Raw genomic sequence first — 19417 nt, forward strand, 5'->3', positions numbered from 1 at the left:
TAGACGAATAGTGAATTAAATGATAAAAAAATAATTAATAAATATAAAAATAATTTCTGGCATGGAATTATTCCTTTGCCTAAGTGAATCTGTACAAAATTTTTCGATTCGCCTATAAAGTTTCTGATATTTAACGGAATACTCAAAAAAGGAAACTAACAGCAAGCATTCGATTGCTCTCTTGACTAAATTATTTGAACCATAGTTTTCAGATTGTGAATGCCCACAAAGAATCGAAATCCACCGAAAAAATGTATATTCATTTAAAGAAAGTGCGTTCATGCGTCTGATTTCGTAACTTAGTAAATAATTAGCTCTTTTAATTGGCATATTTCAGACAAACTCTTTGAACTATTAAAGTTGGCACTTAATATGTAAAACTCCAGTTATTAGATCAAAAGTCATTAAAGGTGAAAGCTTTTTTTTTTCTTCTATTGTCTGCTGGCTGTACAATTTTCATCCTCGGTGTTGATTTTACTTTCAACTAATCTAGAGATCGATAGGCATCAGCTTGTCTGGGGAGTAAAGCTGGTCAGTGCGCAATCCTGTCCATAATGTTCCAATCATGCCGTTGCTCACGAAATTATACTTTTGTGCCAAAACCTCAATGATCCCCCCCGATCCACAATGGACAGTTGCGAAAATAGTTATTTATTTATTTATTATTTTTTTAAAATCTCTTTTTCAGAAATGCGCTTAAAAGCTCATAAATCTAAATTAAAAAAATTAAAGTGAAAACATCAAACTTAACATGTTTGTTTACTAACACAAAATGACGCAGACGACTTTTGATATGCTGATCGGGTAGATCTTATTGGATAATAAGCTACGATTGAGAAAAATATTTTTTTATGTATTTTTAAGAGAATAATCAAATATTGAAACTTAAACACTATGCATTTCAAAAAGTTTTTTCTGTCTTTAAACTTTTTGCCAATTAAAACAGTATGATGCATTTCAAAAGAAAATGAATAAATGGCTTAAGCACACGATCTATTAATTTTTTATCTATTTATTTTAAGACATTTGGGTTGCTGAAATACATAAAGGTTTAAAAAGTAGTTTTAGAAATACATAAAATAAAAATCGTTTAGAAATTTTAAGTAAATCAAAATGTTTTTCTGTGAACTGATTTTTTTTCCCTAGTAATATAGAGTAATTTTTGGGAACACATTTGTGCATTACTTTTACTCTTATACTTGTAATTGCCGAGTCTTGAAAATAGACTAAAAGCTAATTTTTAAAATAATTTAGTCTAAAATATCACAAACAATATAGGTTCAACACAAACTTCTTGGTTATGATGTAAATCTCAATATAATGAGTGAAAATAATCAAAACATCAGAAAATGCATTGAAGTTAGAACTTTTATTTGTCTCAAGTAATAATTCTCTTTCCGAAAAATTTCATCGAAATTCGGTAACAAAATACTTTAAGAAAGCTAAAATTCTATCAAACAGAACCATTTTTCATAACTGAAATAGAATAAATAAAATTTTTACTAAATCGGGTGAAAACTATGATCCCGAAAAATATTATAATGTATTAATTTATTTCATATTAACTTAAAAATCAAATTTCAGTTTCCCTTTTTTTAAAAATTGAATAGAATAAGTAAAATATTAATTAAATTGAATGAAAATAGTTCTGAAAAATTTCCAAAATAGAGTAATTTATGCAAATTTATGCAAAAGTAGTCCCGCAGTGGACTGATCATTAAGACACGGTTCCCAGCAGATCACCGAAGTCAAGCATCACTGGCTGCGGTCAGTGTGCGGTCACTTGGATCAACCTGCGTAGGGACCGAGGGTGTGCGGTATTGGTCCTCGTTAAACTGTGCTACCGTAAAGTGCTCGACTTCGCGCCCAGGTCGTTGGTCTACCGAAGCGGGGGTGCCATCCCCTCTGCAGAGGATCAAAATTGTGATGGCATGTCTTCGGATCATCCTCAGGGATGTTTCCCAGACCGTCGCCAATAGCCCATTGTGCAGCTCTAGTGCGACGTAAATGAACTACAACAACTATGCAAATAATTAATCCATGAATAATAAAGTTGCAGGTTTCTTAACATCTTTTCAAGTTATTTTTTTCTATAACCGTCGTTGAACAGCCGAATTGGGTTTACGACTACTAATGTTCCCCGTAGCCTTGTAATTTTGAACCCAATCCAGAAGACAAGAGAACTCCTAGATCAAATATTGGGAGAAATTTGCCTGCAAGAAGGGCTTTTTGATGGAACTAACCTGCATTTGAGTTACTTGGTGAGGAAAAACACGAAGAACTCTCATAGTTAGCCCAACGGCAAGGGGACTCTACACCATAATCCGTCTACCACTGAGAATATTTTACGCCAGCACTGTGGTTGGTACGAGGGGGGCGCGGAATTCGTATCGAACAGCCATCGCTCTGATTCGAACCCTGTTCAACTCATTGAAAGACGAAAGTTCTATTCCCTCAACCACTACGGCTCTCTTATTTATGATTTGATGATTAAGAAAATTAAAATAAAGTAATTAAATTGTTTGAAAGTTTCGGCTAGTATTACTATTACTGTGTCTTTTGTCAAAATGGATGATGTAAGTACCATGTTCAAAAAGCAAATTCAACCTAAAAAAAAAAGTACTAAAGAAAAAAACAAGGTGCATCTTCTAAAAAAAAACACATTCCGCAGTAGACTGATAAGATATGGTTCCCAGTCGAAGTCAATATCTCTGATAGTTGTCAGTGAATGAGTGTGTGACTACTTAGATCAGCCTGCGCAGGGACCGAGGGCGCGAGGTATGAACCGTTATTAAACTGTTCGACCGTAAGGGGCTCGACTCCAGTCAAACTATAGAGCATCGTGCAGTTCTAGTGCGACGAAAATAAAGTATTACTAATAGTACAAATAATACAATATGTATATTAGAAAGAAAAGAAGAGAAATATTGATATTTTTAACTTCTAAAGCTATTTTTTATTCATCAGTAAATTAGACTTTCAATTTTGCGCCAACAAACAGCATTTAAGCATTACTGTTATTTTAGGTATGACATTTCTCTATTTCTGTACAATTTATAATGTTCTAACATAAAATGATATTTACACTTGTGTAAGAAATGTAATTATGCTAATTATTGCTAGTCTTCGTATTAAAAGAATATCTCGGAATATAGTTGCAAGGAAAATAAAGATATAAAGAAATTGTTTTTAAATCAATTTACTGAGTTGAACTAATTAGTTCAAAAATGTGTCGGATTCTTATACCTAATAATTGTTTAACATTCGGACAAAATAGTTTAGTAACACTAAATCAATGCTTTAACAACTAATAACGTTTTAAAATACATATAGTTCTTTCAATATTTAATAGTTTAAATTCTTTATAATGACGTTTCTTAAAAACTTTACAGAAAGGATATTGGCAACAACAAATTCTCATTTCAAATAATGGCAACACAAATTTCGCCAATAAAAACACTTTCCAAAGACTTTACATGTTTTCAAACTTATAGAAAATATTTAAAATTATTTCACTACAAAAAGAAATACAATTATGAAAATATTTGTTCTTAAAACGCTTAAAATATTTCTTCTTACAAACATAACTTCAAGTATTTCAAAACATCGCCAATAGCCGATGTTTAGAATTGCGTTTCTGTTCTCTTGAATGAAATCTAAACCATAGTATTTCAATCCTAAAAAATTAATGATATATAATTACAACAAATAATTAAAAACTAACCTGCTATGTTTACCATTCATTGTAAAACCCTAATGAAGAATGAGGGTTAGCAGAAGGTCAGAGAAGGACGGAGTATCCAACAAGAAAATGGGAAAATCAATAATTTTTGTTATCGAAGCACCACGAGGTGGAGAACGAGAAAGCTCAACGTAGAACAGCAGACATTTCCGACTGCCAGATGTATTCTGCTGTAAAAAAAAACACCTTGACTGAATCCGGATGTTTATAATTATTATTTTCTTTTTTGCCTGATTTCTTGGAGAAGTGAGAAACAATTAGCATACGTAGCGTTCTTGTTTGGCGAGAGCATACAATAAGCGTGTTTATGACATACTTTTTGTTGCTTTTTTTATCATTAGTGGGATAGTGAAAGTTGCAAGCGAGAAGAAACTGATAAAAAGTGCTTAAAGTAGTCTTTTTTCAAGAGAATTTTGATGACGTTTTTATTTTTTTTAAAAAATATATATCTATATTTATTAGATTAATTCAAGATAATTATTTTCTTATTAATATCACCATTAGGCTATCAATTAATCACATAATTTCTATCTAGATGTCATACAGTTGAAAACCTATATTATAAATTGAATATACAAAAAAAAATGTATGCTTATAAAAGTAACTTATTTACACAAATTTCTGGGCTATCTTTGCACTGAAACAGTGTTACCAAACAGGCATGATTTCGACGATATTTGAATTTTTGAACGATATTTGAATTTTTGATCTTTCAGAATAAAATTAAGATTCTTAAAACCGAATTAAATATTTTTCTGTAATCTTCTCATTTTAAGACATATTTATTTATTTTTTTATATTTATTTGCATTAAAGGACATGTTCCTCTCTTTTTATGATATATTCTTTTACATTTTATTTTATGTATATACATATCGATGGTTTATAAAGATACCGGCGCATCTGCAAATTTATAGTTTTGAGATTTGATTCATTTAAAGTTATTAATGAAAACTCTCCTGGTAAAAATGCTCCTATTCATTCAGTTTTCATTCAATCTGTATAATTTTTTGCACTTACCTATATTTCTACATTATCTACGAGGAAAATGAAACAAATTTCATATAAACCTTTAAATTTTGAAAATATTTGCAGATGTGTCATTATAAGATTTAAAGTTTTGCCCTGTAAGTGAGGCAAGTTTTATCTAGTACCGATGTATTCCATGTTATTTAAGTAGAAGTGTCGGTATAGCATAAAAACAATATCAATATACAGAGAGACTTTAAAAAGATAATGACACAACAACCATTAGTTAAATTTACTCACCAGCTGCGTGACTTCTCCCATCAATGTTTTGCGAACGACTGACACAACGGACAAAGCGTCACTATCGGCTGCTGGTATAGGCTCAAAATCGCGCGTAAAATTAAAAACACTAAAGACACTAGTGCCTCCAGGAGGTACATTTTTGAAGTTACAAAACTGTCGTTATCCTAGTAAAATAGAGCATAAAATTACAAATTATTTTGATACCAAATACTCAAAAAGTCATTTTTTGCACTTGTGCCGGTATCTTTATAAACCATCGATATATATATTTTGTATTGAATTTTTCCTTTTTTCAAAATGAAATTTCAATTTTTTATAAATCTGTTCTAACGGAAAAATCAGTGTAAACATCAATATAATATTTTCTTTTTCCTTTTTAGTGTTTTGTCATTTAAGCTTTTAACATTTATTTCAAACTTTCATGAAAATTCAATTTCCTGTACTATGCGTATTTTAATACAACTATAAACAAGATGATTTAAAAAACTTCATTTGTTTCCAAAATTATAAAGATGGTAATTAAAGTTAGCATATTTCGAGTTCTCAAAAATAGGCCTTCTTTCTCAAGGCTTACCAGGCATGAATGAGGAAACAAATGTGATTTTGAACAAAAAACGTAAAATAAACGTAACTGTTTAAAATCACATTTGTTTTCTCATTCACAGCTAGCGACTCTTGAGAATGGGTGCCTATTTTTGAGTGCTCGAAACATGTCGGCATTCATTACCATCTTCATAATTTTCGAAGTTTTTACATCATCCAAATATATCTTTTCGCTTTAGTTTCTTGGGATCATTCATTTAACAATTACATGTCATTTGCAAATTTAGCAAAGAAATAATGTCCAGATCTTTAGATCATTAAAATCTAAGTTTCATCCACTTGTATAGTATTAAAAAAATATTATTAAATTAGCCGCTTTGCTAAATAAAACATTATTGGTGGCAGGAGACAGATTAACGAAAAATATAGAAGTTTACAGAATTAATCGAGATATCCTTGATAAAACTTGATTTGTTCTGTTATATTTCTACATCAATTCATTTTGAATAAAGACATTGACTCTGGCACTTTTTTATGACTAGTACCAAAATTCTTTTTAATGTGTTTATGCCTTACGTGTGATTTTTTACTTTGTTGATTATTTATTCGAAGAATTTAATTCCTTACTAATTAATGTTATAGATAGACCTTCGTAGAATTTAAATATAAAAATGAACGACATATTCCTTTAAATGTCAGAAAAAATTAGTAAATCATAAAAAAATTAGATTTTTTTTTTAATTTGGAGGAAAGTTATTTAAGTCTTGTTTATTTAGGAAGACATTATATAAAGCAAAATTAGGAATTGTTGAGAATAATTACATTAATTTCGCCTGTATTATTATGTAAAAATAATAATTTTTCCCTGTAAGAGAGCTTATGAAATTCGTTCTCAAGGTGGGGGCGTGTTCCCCAGGGAAGGTACATACTTATCCAAGTAAGGAAGCTTAATATAATGAAGACTTTTTTTTAGAAACAAAAAGGATAATAATAATTAAGCAGCACGATGTTTATTATATTCATTAAAATTATAAGATAATGGAAAACATTTCTCTTTTTTTTTCTAAAAGAAAAAGTCCCAGTAGACAGTATCACTGGCTGTTGTCAGTATGTGGGTGAGTGACCAGTTTGATCAGCCTGCGTTGGGACCGAGGGTGAACGGTATCGGTACTCGTCAAACTGTTCTACCGTTAAGTGCTCGACTTCGTGTGCTGGTCGTCAGGCTACCAAGGCAGTAGAGTCGGGATGACTCTCTCGCCTTGATGACTCTGTAGAGGATCAAAATTGTGATGGCCGGATCATCCTCAGGTATGTTTTCCAGACTATCGCCCATAAGTCCATTGGCCGGGATAGCCTGGTCGGTAGGGCACTGGGCCCATGTCCAAGAGGTCGTGGTTCGATCCTCGCCGGCCGAAGACTCCCCGTGTAGTAAATGGTGACTGATGCACGTTAAATCTGTCGAGTCTCAAAGTCCTCCATGTTCCCATAACAAATCAATACCTCTGGGGGTACTGATCCAGGAGTTTCCTTGTCTTCAGGATTGGCTCAAAATTACAAGGCTACGGAGTTGAACATTAGTAGTCGTAAACCCATGAAATTGGATCGGCTGTTCAACGACGGTGATAAAATAAAATATAGTCCATTGTGCAGCTCTAGTGCGACGTAAATGAAATGCTTTCTTACCTACCTATTATACTAAAAAATTTTCTTTTTTTTTTATAAAGTGGCTTCCCTTTCCTTCCATCTTCCACGAAAAAATGTAAAAACTATTGTAATGACTCGTAAATAGCATAAAAAGCGAGTTCTGTACATTTTGTTTTTGAAAGGAATAATGAAAAACGTTTATTTTGATCATTGTCACTAGATGGCAGCATATTACGAGAAGGCGAGCTCGTTTTAAATTTTATATACGTTTTTAAAGGTTTAGTGGTGCCTCTTATTTTCTCCTAATGTCTAAGCACTTCACTTACCTGTCCTCAGCTATTTAGCAACCAATAGAAATAGTGCAAACAGATAGTTTCCATTCACAACCACAAAATTACGACAATTGATTGATTTATTCCATCCAACGATGTAGTTCAGCCTCTATCGTGGGCAGTTCTATACAAAAAAAATGCGTATAAATCTTTGTCAATGTAAAGAAAGGTAGCTCAAATTAGAAAACAGCAACACAAGATTTCATTCTTGGCTATGTCGAGATTCGAACCCATTTGCATTGAAGTCAAGGAAGTGCTTCTGTAGAACTACTAGCAAATACCATTCTAAGTTGTAAGCTTATACAACCATTTTATTCTTTTAACTACCTTTATCATTTTGTCCCGCAGTGGACTGATCGTTAACACACGATTCCCAGCAGATCACCGAAGTCAAGCATCACTGGCTGTGGTTAGTAAGTGGGTGGGTGACCACTTTGATCAGTCTGCGTAGCAACAGAGGGTGCGTGGTATCGGTCCTCGTTAAACTGTTCTACCGTAAAGTGCTCGACTTCGCGTGCAGGTCGTCGGGCTATCGAAGCAGGGGTGCCATCTCTTCTGCAGAGGATCAAAATTATTATAAATTAAATTATAAATTATATTATTAATTAAATTATTTTTTATGCATTCTCCTTTGCATCGTGTTATAATATTTTAGACGGTACATATCTACAAAATATTTTTTGACAAATATATTATATAATTTCATGCATCACGCGGGGAACAAAAAGATGTAGTCCCTGCGTATCTTTCAATTTTTTACTAAATTGAATAATTAGCAGGGACTTGAATCATGACTCACTCTCTGTGACACGATCCGCTTAAGTTGCCAGTTTTTGAATTCGGTCCTACTTTAATTGTTTACAATCTCTAGGCCTATTTAGTGATATTGAAACATGAATTTCTTAGACTACCTGTCCTTTGACTTAAATTAAGTAATTGTAATCACGGAGGTTTCTTCAGTGGCTTCGGGTTCTCGCAGCGAACTGATCGTAAAGACACGGTTCCCAGTAGAACAACGAAGTCAAGCATCACTGGCTGCGGTCAGTGAGCGGGTGGGTGACCACTTGGATCAGTCTGCGTAGCAACAGAGGGTGCGTGGTATCGGACCTCGTTAAACTGTGCTACCGTAAAGTGCTCGACTTCGCGCTCAGGTCGTCGGGCTACCAAAGCGGGGGCGCCATCCCCTCCGCAGATGATCTAAATTGTGATGCCATGTCTTCGGATCATCCTCCGGGATGTTTCCCAGATCATTGGCCAATAGCCAATTGTGCGGCTCTTGTACGACGTAAAATAAAGTATTATTTTTACCTAAGTGACTTTGGGAAACGAACCTGTGACTCAGTCAGGGACCTTAGTTTCAAGATCACCATAGTTTTACATTTTAATGTGACTGAAACTTACGATTAGATTTTGAATGAAACTACAAGTCCGACGACGGGTTTCTATGGCGCTATCAACATAATGTAAGTAAGTTATTTAAATTTCAAATTATGTATTTACAATAATTAAGAAAAATCTTCTTGTTAAATTTTTCAATAAAGTTCAGGATTAAAGACACATTGAGTTCTCGTTATAATCAGTTTAATAAAAATTTCTTTAACAGTAGCTGAATTTTTATTATAAAGTTAGTAATATTTTTTCTTAAGTATAAAAATTGAAAAGTATAACCGATGACGTAAGTAAATTTTTTTCTATAATTTTTTTTTCTTTTTCGAATTTATATATTATAACATAATTTGTATTCCTTGAGTGATCATACAGATGTACTAAAGTCTGCAGACAAAATTCATTTTAAGCATAATATACATCTACTATTACTTTATTTGGAACACTACTATAAATGACAATAAACTAGAACATGTTTTCATCCTTTGATATTTTATCAGCAGTGTTTAACTTGTTTTTATCGATGTATTTTAAATTAACAATACACTCCAAATAGCACATTAAATATTATGTTTATGACATCGTATTGTAGTAAATTTAAAAACTAAGTTAAATAAAATTCTATGACCGCGAAATTTTAAATTTTCGATTGTATTACTCTTTTATTGTACGGAGATAAGATTTAAAAATTGTTATTAATGTAAGAGTAAAACAATCGTTAATTTTTAAGTTTGAAAACTTACTTTTGAAAAATCTATTTTTCATAAATTACGATATAACACAAACAACTTTCTTCAAAACTCCATTTCACAAACATTATGTAAATATCCTGAAATTATACTTAATTTAAGAAATTGATTTTGGGGATAATTCATACACAACCGCTTTATAGAATCGTTAATTTTTAAGTTTGAAAACGTACTTTTGAAAAATCTATTTTTCATAAATTACGATATAACCCAAACAACTTTCTTCAAAACTCCATTTCACAAACATTATGTAAATATCCTGAAATTATGCTTAATTTAAGAAATTGATTTTTGGGATAATTCATGCACAACCGCTTTATAGAATCGTTAATTTTTAAGTTTGAAAACGTACTTTTGAAAAATCTATTTTTCATAAATTGCGATATAACCCAAACAACTTTCTTCAAAACTCCATTTCACAAGCATTATGCAAATATCCTGAAATTATACTTAATTTAAGAAATTGATTTTGGGGATAATTCATACACAACCGCTTTATAGAATCAAAAATATTTCTTATGTGCTTAGGTTCTAAACTTTAGATTAGGACAAAAGTAAATGATCATGCATGGTAATTCCTTTTTTTTAACTTTTAACCGTCCTTAACTTTTGTCTTGTTAAAGAACCAATTGAACACTTGAAACATTGTTTGTTGAAATCGGAATTACCATTCAATAATCTTTCTTGAAAATCGGAATAATATGTTATTGTTTTATTTTTATATAATGTATATGCATAGTTCTTCGGTAGGAATTATTATTTAGAGTACGTGTATATTATTTAGAGAACTTCTCTTCTTAAATTCAAGAGGCTGGTGTCCATATAAGGATAAGCCACATTTCAAAATTTTTCAATAGATTATTTTTTAGAGGAGTTTAGGTAAAAATTACGATTTCTATTTCGACATTAAGATGCGTTTGAATATTGTGTTGTCATCTAAGGGATTCCGCAATTGTATTTTTCGTTTATTTTTTAAATATCTTCTTTGTAAACTTATAAAGACAAATGTTAATGTCATCAAATACTAGAATCAGAATCTTGTTAAATATGTTAGTTACAGTACATGTGCGTCCCGCAGTGGACTGATCGTTAAGACACGGTTCCCAGCAGATCACCGAAGTCAAGCATCACTGGCTACGGTCAGTGTGCGGGTGGGTGACCTCTTGGATCAGTCTGCGTAGGGACCGAGGGTGTGTGGTATTGGTCCTCGTTAAACTGTGCTACCGTAAAGTGCTCGACTTCGCGCGCAGGTCGTCGGGCTACCGAAGCGGGGGTGCCATCCCCTCCGCAGAGGATCTAAATTGTGATGGCATGTCTTCGGATCATCCTCCGGGATGTTTCCCAGACCGTCGCCAATAGCCCATTGTGCAGCTCTAGTGCGATGTAAATTAACAACAACAACAGCAGTACATATGCATGGTGATTTAAGTGATTCTTCAAAGATTGTGCTCAATGTCCAGGCCTATTGTTCCGCGCATAAATAAGACCCTGGCTATTTTTCCGCGAAACTTCATGCCCAAGGCTCTGGCAGCATAGATTTTAACTGCCCCCTGCCCAAAAAATAAAATAACAGGTTGATATGAAAAACAACCTTCCCGAGTCCTATAAAGTAAATATTATTTACCACAATTACCAGCGGAAAATTATGTAATTATGTTAGAAAAGTAATATTGCCAAGATTATCGGAAATACAAATGTGAAACTAACTTGTGATAAAAAAAAACGAAGGAAAAGTAAAGAAATGCTCCGAATTCCAGAAAAAGATAAGTTCGTGACATATTTATGTACATATCTTATGATAATATAACCTCACAAAAAGGAAGTTTGCTGTTTAAATATCAGATGACAGTAAACGTATAAAGATAGAACTAAACTTTGTAGTTTAATGGATCAAAGATCTGATTTTCTTCGAGATAAATAATGTCATTTCAAACTAAAATTTTTTGTTCAATTTTTATTTAAAAAATAAAGGGAGAATTTTCATTTCTTAATTAATGCTCTCAGATTTTACAAATTAATTATTTATAATGAGAACCATTTTTCTGCATTTTATCTTATTTTTATTATAATATATCGGTTTTATTACCTTTTTGTACAAAATAAACTAGAAATCGCACTTTTTTTTCGGTTACTCTTGTGGACCGAAAATGTTTGCATTTTCAATAAGAAAGCACTCTATAACATCAATACTTAATCTATTGTTTAAACTTGTAAAGATTCTTCTAAACTTATTCAGATATCCATTGAAAACAAATTTATGAAATCTTTGTCATTATTAGTTCGTTATTATAACATTTATTCATGTTGTGATCAGGCATTTCACTTATATTTTTCCTTATTAAAATGTGTGTATGGAATCATTAAAACCTTATTTAAATGTTGTTGGAAATATGGTCCCAATAATTTGGTCAAGAGAGCCGTCCAAAGTTTGAACACCTTAATGTTTATTTTATTTTTTGTGTATTTCGCCATATCGTGACAATTCGCCCACAATTATAAATATATATAAATACAATATATATCGCCCACAATATCGTTCGCCCACAATTATAAAATTTGTTTTTTCAAAGAGAATTCGTGAAAAATTAATTTTTAATAATCATTTATAATTCAAACTTTTTTCATTAAATAAAAATAATAAGGCATAAGTAGTAGGCCACCCATAAACCGGAAGTGACTTATTTCTGCCCGCCCACAAACCGGAAGTTGCTTATTTCTGCCCGTTTGCTTATTTCTGCCCGTCTGAAAATCGAAACTTCGTCTGCAGCGTCATGGGGAGCTTATTTCTTTTTTTTCTTAAGCCTAATATATTTTAGTTTCGGTTTCTGTTTTTAATTTAGTTTCGCTTTTTTAAATATTATTTAATTTATTAGTTTTTTGAGGGTGGCAACACTTAGAAACTTTGTTATTTGGGATAGAAATTGTGTATTATGAAGTTATGACGTCATCTTTTATTACATAACACATAAATGATATCATGCTTTTGATCTAGTGGCGCCATCTATGTGGAATAAAATAACTTTAAATCTATTTTAATATTTAAATCTGTTTTAATATTATTTATTAAATATAATTAAGGCTGAGGATCGAACTCACGTCATCAAAAAGCCTTCGTGGGTCAGTAGTTGGATATCATAACCACTGACCCACGAATGCTTGGTTAGATATGTGTTAATAAGTTAAACCTTTGTATAGTGAACACGTGTATAAATAAAAACTGTTTGATATCGATATCTTAATACAGTTTCATCGATATTCACTTAACCTTTGATAGTTATTAAATAATTATTTCTGCCCCTCTTAATGTTAATATAACTTTTTCTGGATGGCAACGGTACTGCCCATACACGTGTTAAGATTTGACGTGTTTTGTGTGATAGCACAACTACTGATTACAGAGCGAGTCATTCTGATAACATATAACAAGCTAGATCTTGGTCTATGACGTATGTGTTGAATTCAGTTCCTTACACTTGCGCTGGTAAGTAGTTAAGCATGTGACAGTTTAACATTTTTCTGATTGGTTGTTAGAGTTATACTTTCATGATTTGGGAACTAGAAGGATAGAGTGAATTAATTTCCCCTACTTATATTAGTATTTCACTTGTTCTTCTGTTGTGTCTCGATTAAGTTTTTGAAAGTTTTTCAATTCACCAGGTTGTTATGGACGGATATTTAAAGAGAAAACATGCTGAAACTGAAGTAAGTACTATTGATTTCTTAGTAATTTACTATGCTTTTAAATTTATTGTTAATAGAATTGTTTTATTTTAACTCCTAGCACTAATTCGTTTTTACGCAGAGCATGTGACAAAACTTAGTTAACTTTAAAAATTTTATAACTATGTTATTTATATTATATTGATGATAAATAGTATATTGATAATGTTAAATAGTATTATTTATAAAACTCCTGAGATGCGTTAATCTGTATCTTTAATTAACCAAGAGAAAGTAAATTGTTTTGTACATCTCAATTAATTATTTTTATTTTGTTAATAATAAAAATTACTCATCTTCTTAGTTACAAATTAGGAATAGTTATTATTTTTTTTCATTACGTAATCTAAATGAAGTTAATATTTGTTAAATTAACTTTCTGTTTGTTAAAATTTATTAAGTATGTCTACTGTGAATATTAAAAGTATTAGAATTAAAAGTATATTAATTTTAAATCAATAAATATTAGTTTATACGATTAGATATTTTTATCCCTATCGTTTGGATTTACGGCTATCAATGTTGTCATTTTTGAACCCAGAAGACAATGGAACTCCTAGATCTTGAGACAATACATGTCTTCGAAGTGGACTTTGTGAGTACCCATGTTATATGAGGAGGAAAACTACGAAAACCTCCTACTCTTAGTCCGACGACAAATAGTGGGATTGGTTTCGTTAACCAGTATCCTGTGAATGTACAGAGATCAGAGGAAAACTTAAGGTTTTAATAAAATAAATTTTAATAATTTTAAAAAATACTATATGAATTCTAATGGTATCACCTATCTATGATAATGATCTATAAAGACAAAATATATTTTAATAAAATAAATAACATTTTATTCAAAGTTTCACCTAAGCACTTCTGCGAACATATATCACGGGTTTCTAAACAATTTTCTAAGAAATAATTTTATTCCCACGTTCTATAACAAGTATGAAGCACTATGTTATTATGACTAATTGATAAAACGTGGATAAGCCCCAAACGTCCCGGACAAACATTATCTTTGTAAAATTTTGTGAGAAATAGATAACATGTTCAAGTTCTGTAATCAGTATCATTTAAATATATACTTTCAAATAGAACGGCTATAGTTAGTTTTAAATTAACTGCTAATTTGAAAATAAAGTAAGTTATTTGCATTATTATAACATTAAATTATAATAAAACGAATATGTTCTTAATATAAATGAATTTAAAGCGGCAAAAATTCCCATTACATGTTTTCTTAGATTTAAAATAATTAATTTGAAATTTTAAGGAAATTTAATATATAATTGATAATATAAATATGTGGTTATTCATTCTTTTTAACAAAATGCTCTAGGTTTTAGAAAATATTTTTATTACTGAGGGAGATTTTCTAATATTGCAGAAAATAATTTTATTTTTGTAAAAAATTTCTAGTTTTTCAAAAATAATTTTTATATTTTTGTAATTATTTTCTAGTTTTTATGAAACTTTTTTGCATAAATTATTAAAGGGTGTATTTTTTTTATTGAATAGGTTAATAATAGGTAATATTGAATAGGTAAATAATAATTATAGTCATTTATATCAACTGTATTTATGTTAAAAATAACTAAAATTAAGAGTTATTAATATAGTCTCTTTCTAACATTTTAAGTATAGGTGATACCATTAGAATTCATATAGTATTTTTTAAAATTATTAAAATTTATTTTATTAAAACCTTAAGTTTTCCTCTGATCTCTGTACATTCACAGGATACTGGTTAACGAAACCAATCCCACTATTTGTCGTCGGACTAAGAGTAGGAGGTTTTCGTAGTTTTCCTCCTCATATAACATGGGTACTCACAAAGTCCACTTCAAAGACATGTATTGTCTCAAGATCTAGGAGTTCCATTGTCTTCTGGGTTCAAAAATGACAACATTGATAGCCGTAAATCCAAACGATAGGAATAAAAATATCTAATCGTATAAACTAATATTTATTGATTTAAAATTAATATACTTTTAATTCTAATACTTTTAATATTCACAGTAGACATACTTAATAAATTTTAACAAACAGAAAGTTAATTTAACAAATATTAACTTCATTTAGATTACGTAATGAAAAAAAATAATAACTATTCCTAATTTGTAACTAAGAAGATGAGTAATTTTTATTATTAACAAAATAAAAATAATTAATTAAGATGTACAAAACAATTTACTTTCTCTTGGTTAATTAAAGATACAGATTAACGCATCTCAGGAGTTTTATAAATAATACTATTTAACATTATCAATATACTATTTATCATCAATATAATATAAATAACATAGTTATAAAATTTTTAAAGTTAACTAAGTTTTGTCACATGCTCTGCGTAAAAACGAATTAGTGCTAGGAGTTAAAATAAAACAATTCTATTAACAATAAATTTAAAAGCATAGTAAATTACTAAGAAATCAATAGTACTTACTTCAGTTTCAGCATGTTTTCTCTTTAAATATCCGTCCATAACAACCTGGTGAATTGAAAAACTTTCAAAAACTTAATCGAGACACAACAGAAGAACAAGTGAAATACTAATATAAGTAGGGGAAATTAATTCACTCTATCCTTCTAGTTGCCAAATCATAATAGTATAACTCTAACAACCAATCAGAAAAATGTTAAACTGTCACATGCTTAACTACTTACCAGCGCAAGTGTAAGGAACTGAATTCAACACATACGTCATAGACCAAGATCTAGCTTGTTATATGTTATCAGAATGACTCGCTCTGTAATCAGTAGTTGTGCTATCACACAAAACACGTCAAATCTTAACACGTGTATGGGCAGTACCGTTGCCATCCAGAAAAAGTTATAATAACATTAAGAGGGGCAGAAATAATTATTTAATAACTATCAAAGGTTAAGTGAATATCGATGAAACTGTATTAAGATATCGATATCAAACAGTTTTTATTTATACACGTGTTCACTATACAAAGGTTTAACTTATTAACACATATCTAACCAAGCATTCGTGGGTCAGTGGTTATGATATCCAACTACTGACCCACGAAGGCTTTTTGATGACGTGAGTTCGATCCTCAGCCTTAATTATATTTAATAAATAATATTAAAACAGATTTAAATATTAAAATAGATTTAAAGTTATTTTATTCCACATAGATGGCGCCACTAGATCAAAAGCATGATATCATTTATGTGTTATGTAATAAAAGATGACGTCATAACTTCATAATACACAATTTCTATCCCAAATAACAAAGTTTCTAAGTGTTGCCATCCTTAAAAACTAATAATAAGTGTTGCCACCCTCAAAAAACTAATAAATTAAATAATATTTAAAAAAACGAAACTAAATTAAAAACAGAAACCGAAACTAAAATATATTAGGCTTAAGAAAAAAAAGAAATAAGCTCCCCTTGACGCTGCAGACGAAGTTTCGATTTTCAGACGGGCAGAAATAAGCAAACGGGCAGAAATAAGCAACTTCCGGTTTGTGGGCGGGCAGAAATAAGTCACTTCCGGTTTGAGGGTGGGCAGAAATAAGCAACTTCCGGTTGGGGCAGAAACAAGCTCCGGTTGACTGTGACGTCACTTCCGTCCCCTCTAGTGGGAAACACTTAAACGTTTTTTAGATGTTTAGGTAGCTCCCAGTAGAAAAATATCAATTCAACAGCGGCCTTTTAAAGCATTCTCACTTCAATTAATTAATTAATTCCTAATTGAGTTTAAATTAAATATTGTCATGTTTTTAGTGCATGAATCTGAATTGAACAACCTGATAACGCTCACTCTGGTTATTGTTATCTGGTTGCTCACTACGTGCTCTTGCGCGACGAATCCAATCAATTAAAAATGAAAACTGTTGCCAGCGCGAGAAAAGAAATATCATCGGTTTTATTGATACATACATACGTACGTATTAGCGTTTTATATAATATAGATAGATGATTAATTAAACAATTTTTTGCAGTTCTTGAATATGGTCTTTTTGACGACTAGGAGTTGACCTCAAGTAATAACACTATACCAAATGATAATTTAATATTATTAATCTTTATTTTGAAGAGATGAACTTCTAAAAACATATTTTGCTTAATCTGGTAAAATAAAGCTACTTGGAAATTAAACAAATAATAAAAATGAAATGAAATTGTTTTAGCTTAATTAACTATGTCGGTACATGTCTGAGTTTTGTGCATGATTTTGCAGTGTTTATTAATCAATATTTATTCAATTATTTAGTTTTTTCCCATCTCGTACAAAAAATTAATATTCAGTTCGTTTTACACAAATTTAAGCCAAAAGGACAAAATATTTGTCATTGTAAATATTTTTTTTTTTTGTAAATAACATTAAACCAAGTTACTATTATCATTCTCATAAAATTCCATGTAAATTGACTGAGTTTAATTCTCATGTGTGCCTATTTATTAATTTACCTATATTTCAATAACCAGTTACGACGAGTCATTTAAATGAGGTATAATTGCGTAGTTTACCTTGAATTATGATCTGTGTCTTTCAAGAACGTATGCATGTGTGATATTTTTAATTGAATTATTTTACGAATAATTTTCGATTAAAAATTACGCTAAGGAGTTTCATTGAGTACAATATAAAAAAATAAATTTAATGAAAGAAGTGTTGGCATAACATTTTTTAAATTATACAAGCAAAACAACGCATTATTTAAATTTCAGTGATGCAATTTCATTAGCATTTAAGGAACATTCATTAGCATAGAGGAAGTTTATGACGCAATTGGAAAATCATGGTTTCAAGAACACTTGAATAAATTATTTTTCTTAAGTATTACCATAGCTGAAATTAATAGAATATAAAAATGGTTTTTATATTTTTCGGAAAGTTTTTGGAAAATGAAATGAGTTTTGGAAATGAGTTTTGGAAAGTTTGTTTGACATTTTTTTTAATTTTTTATATTTTGCATTGTACAATTTTTTAAACTAAGATAAATCTTGTAAAAAATTTAAAAAAAAAACATTTTTTTAAAAAAAAGCAAATAAATATTTAATTTTTAATTTATTTAATTTTTTTAATTCTTTATTTTTTTCTGCTGATGCAACCATTTTTTAAAAATAATTATTTATTTTTACACTTTCATGACTTTGAGACCTAGAAACAAGATAAAATGTTTTTTTTTTCACTTTAAAAATATCAGTTTACTTAAGTAATTAATTAATTAATTCGGTTTCAAACTAATTAACTATTAATTAATTCGGTTTCAAACTAATTAACAAATATAGATAATAATTAACAATAATTAACCAATTAATTAATTAAAACCGAATTAATTAATAAACAAATTAATTAATTTGGTTTCAAACTGAATTAATTAAGTTATATAATTTGAGAATTTTTCCCTGATCATTTAGTCTTTTAGGAAAAATACATATATGGGTGAAACTGTCGATAAAATAGAATATAATTTCAGCCATTCTTTTTATTTATTTATTTTTTATTTATAGAAGCACAATAATTTGCAATAAATAAGCAATTGATAAGCACAATAAATATTAAACAAAATTTTTAAACAATATTATTTTTACTTAATTGGGTACATACAACTCGAGAAGAAGACTGCTGAAATCAGCTGGTTGTGTTGCGTGTAAACAAGATGGCGAGTTAACGTTACAGCTATTACGCTTGGTTCCCGCTGAATCAATTTTCGAATCAGATTTTAATTTGGTACTTGCAAGCGACGTCACGAGTGGGTATTGAATCTGAATGGCTGCTGAATAGTGGCATAAGTAAATGCCACGATTCTGCAACAAATCAGTTTCAAAACTTATGTGTGACGACATAGGACATTTTTGAAAATAAAATTGCGAACGATTCCGTTTAGGGTTTTATCGTGCGTTCTTTCAAGTTCAGTTATTTTTCACATCGTGAATACCATATGAGTCGGTGCTACGTCATCGAATCAGCTAATCTAAAGTCGCTTGAAACTGCCTGTTTATTTTGTTTAGAGTTGTGTCTTCCAACGCGTTTCTTAGAAGAAGAAAAAAAAGGTGCATTTTTTTTCCAACG

The 19417-nt window shown here is 30.4% G+C and overlaps 1 protein-coding gene and 1 long non-coding RNA gene across 5 annotated transcripts in view; one reads left to right on the forward strand and one right to left on the reverse strand.

Moving 5' to 3' along the window:
* The window catches only part of LOC107448981 (uridine phosphorylase 1), a 40732-nt gene that overhangs the window by 9822 nt on the left and 11493 nt on the right, over positions 1-19417 (reverse strand). Inside the window, exons 1-2 of one of the 3 annotated variants that reach the window (XM_087166097.1) lie at positions 5011-5134; positions 3725-3909 (exon numbers count right to left, since the gene is read on the reverse strand). In XM_087166097.1, coding sequence (XP_087022223.1) covers positions 3725-3744 — 20 coding nt within the window. In that variant the 5' untranslated portion in view covers positions 3745-3909; positions 5011-5134. Of the gene's footprint in view, positions 1-3724; positions 3913-5010; positions 5135-19417 lie in introns of those variants that run through there. The other 2 variants (XM_087166095.1, XM_087166096.1) reach the window with 2 other exon arrangements.
* Positions 8847-19417, forward strand: part of LOC147808172 (uncharacterized) — a 65247-nt gene continuing 54676 nt past the window's right edge. The window contains exon 1 of one of the 2 annotated variants that reach the window (XR_015434753.1): positions 8847-8999. This is a non-coding gene — a long non-coding RNA (uncharacterized LOC147808172). The remainder of the gene's footprint in view (positions 9000-19417) is intronic. The other variant, XR_015434752.1, reaches the window with a different exon arrangement.

This window comes from Parasteatoda tepidariorum, chromosome 6 (assembly GCF_982258835.1).
Source record: "Parasteatoda tepidariorum strain Cologne lab strain chromosome 6, Ptep-v5.0, whole genome shotgun sequence".
Classification (NCBI taxonomy): domain Eukaryota; kingdom Metazoa; phylum Arthropoda; class Arachnida; order Araneae; family Theridiidae; genus Parasteatoda; species Parasteatoda tepidariorum.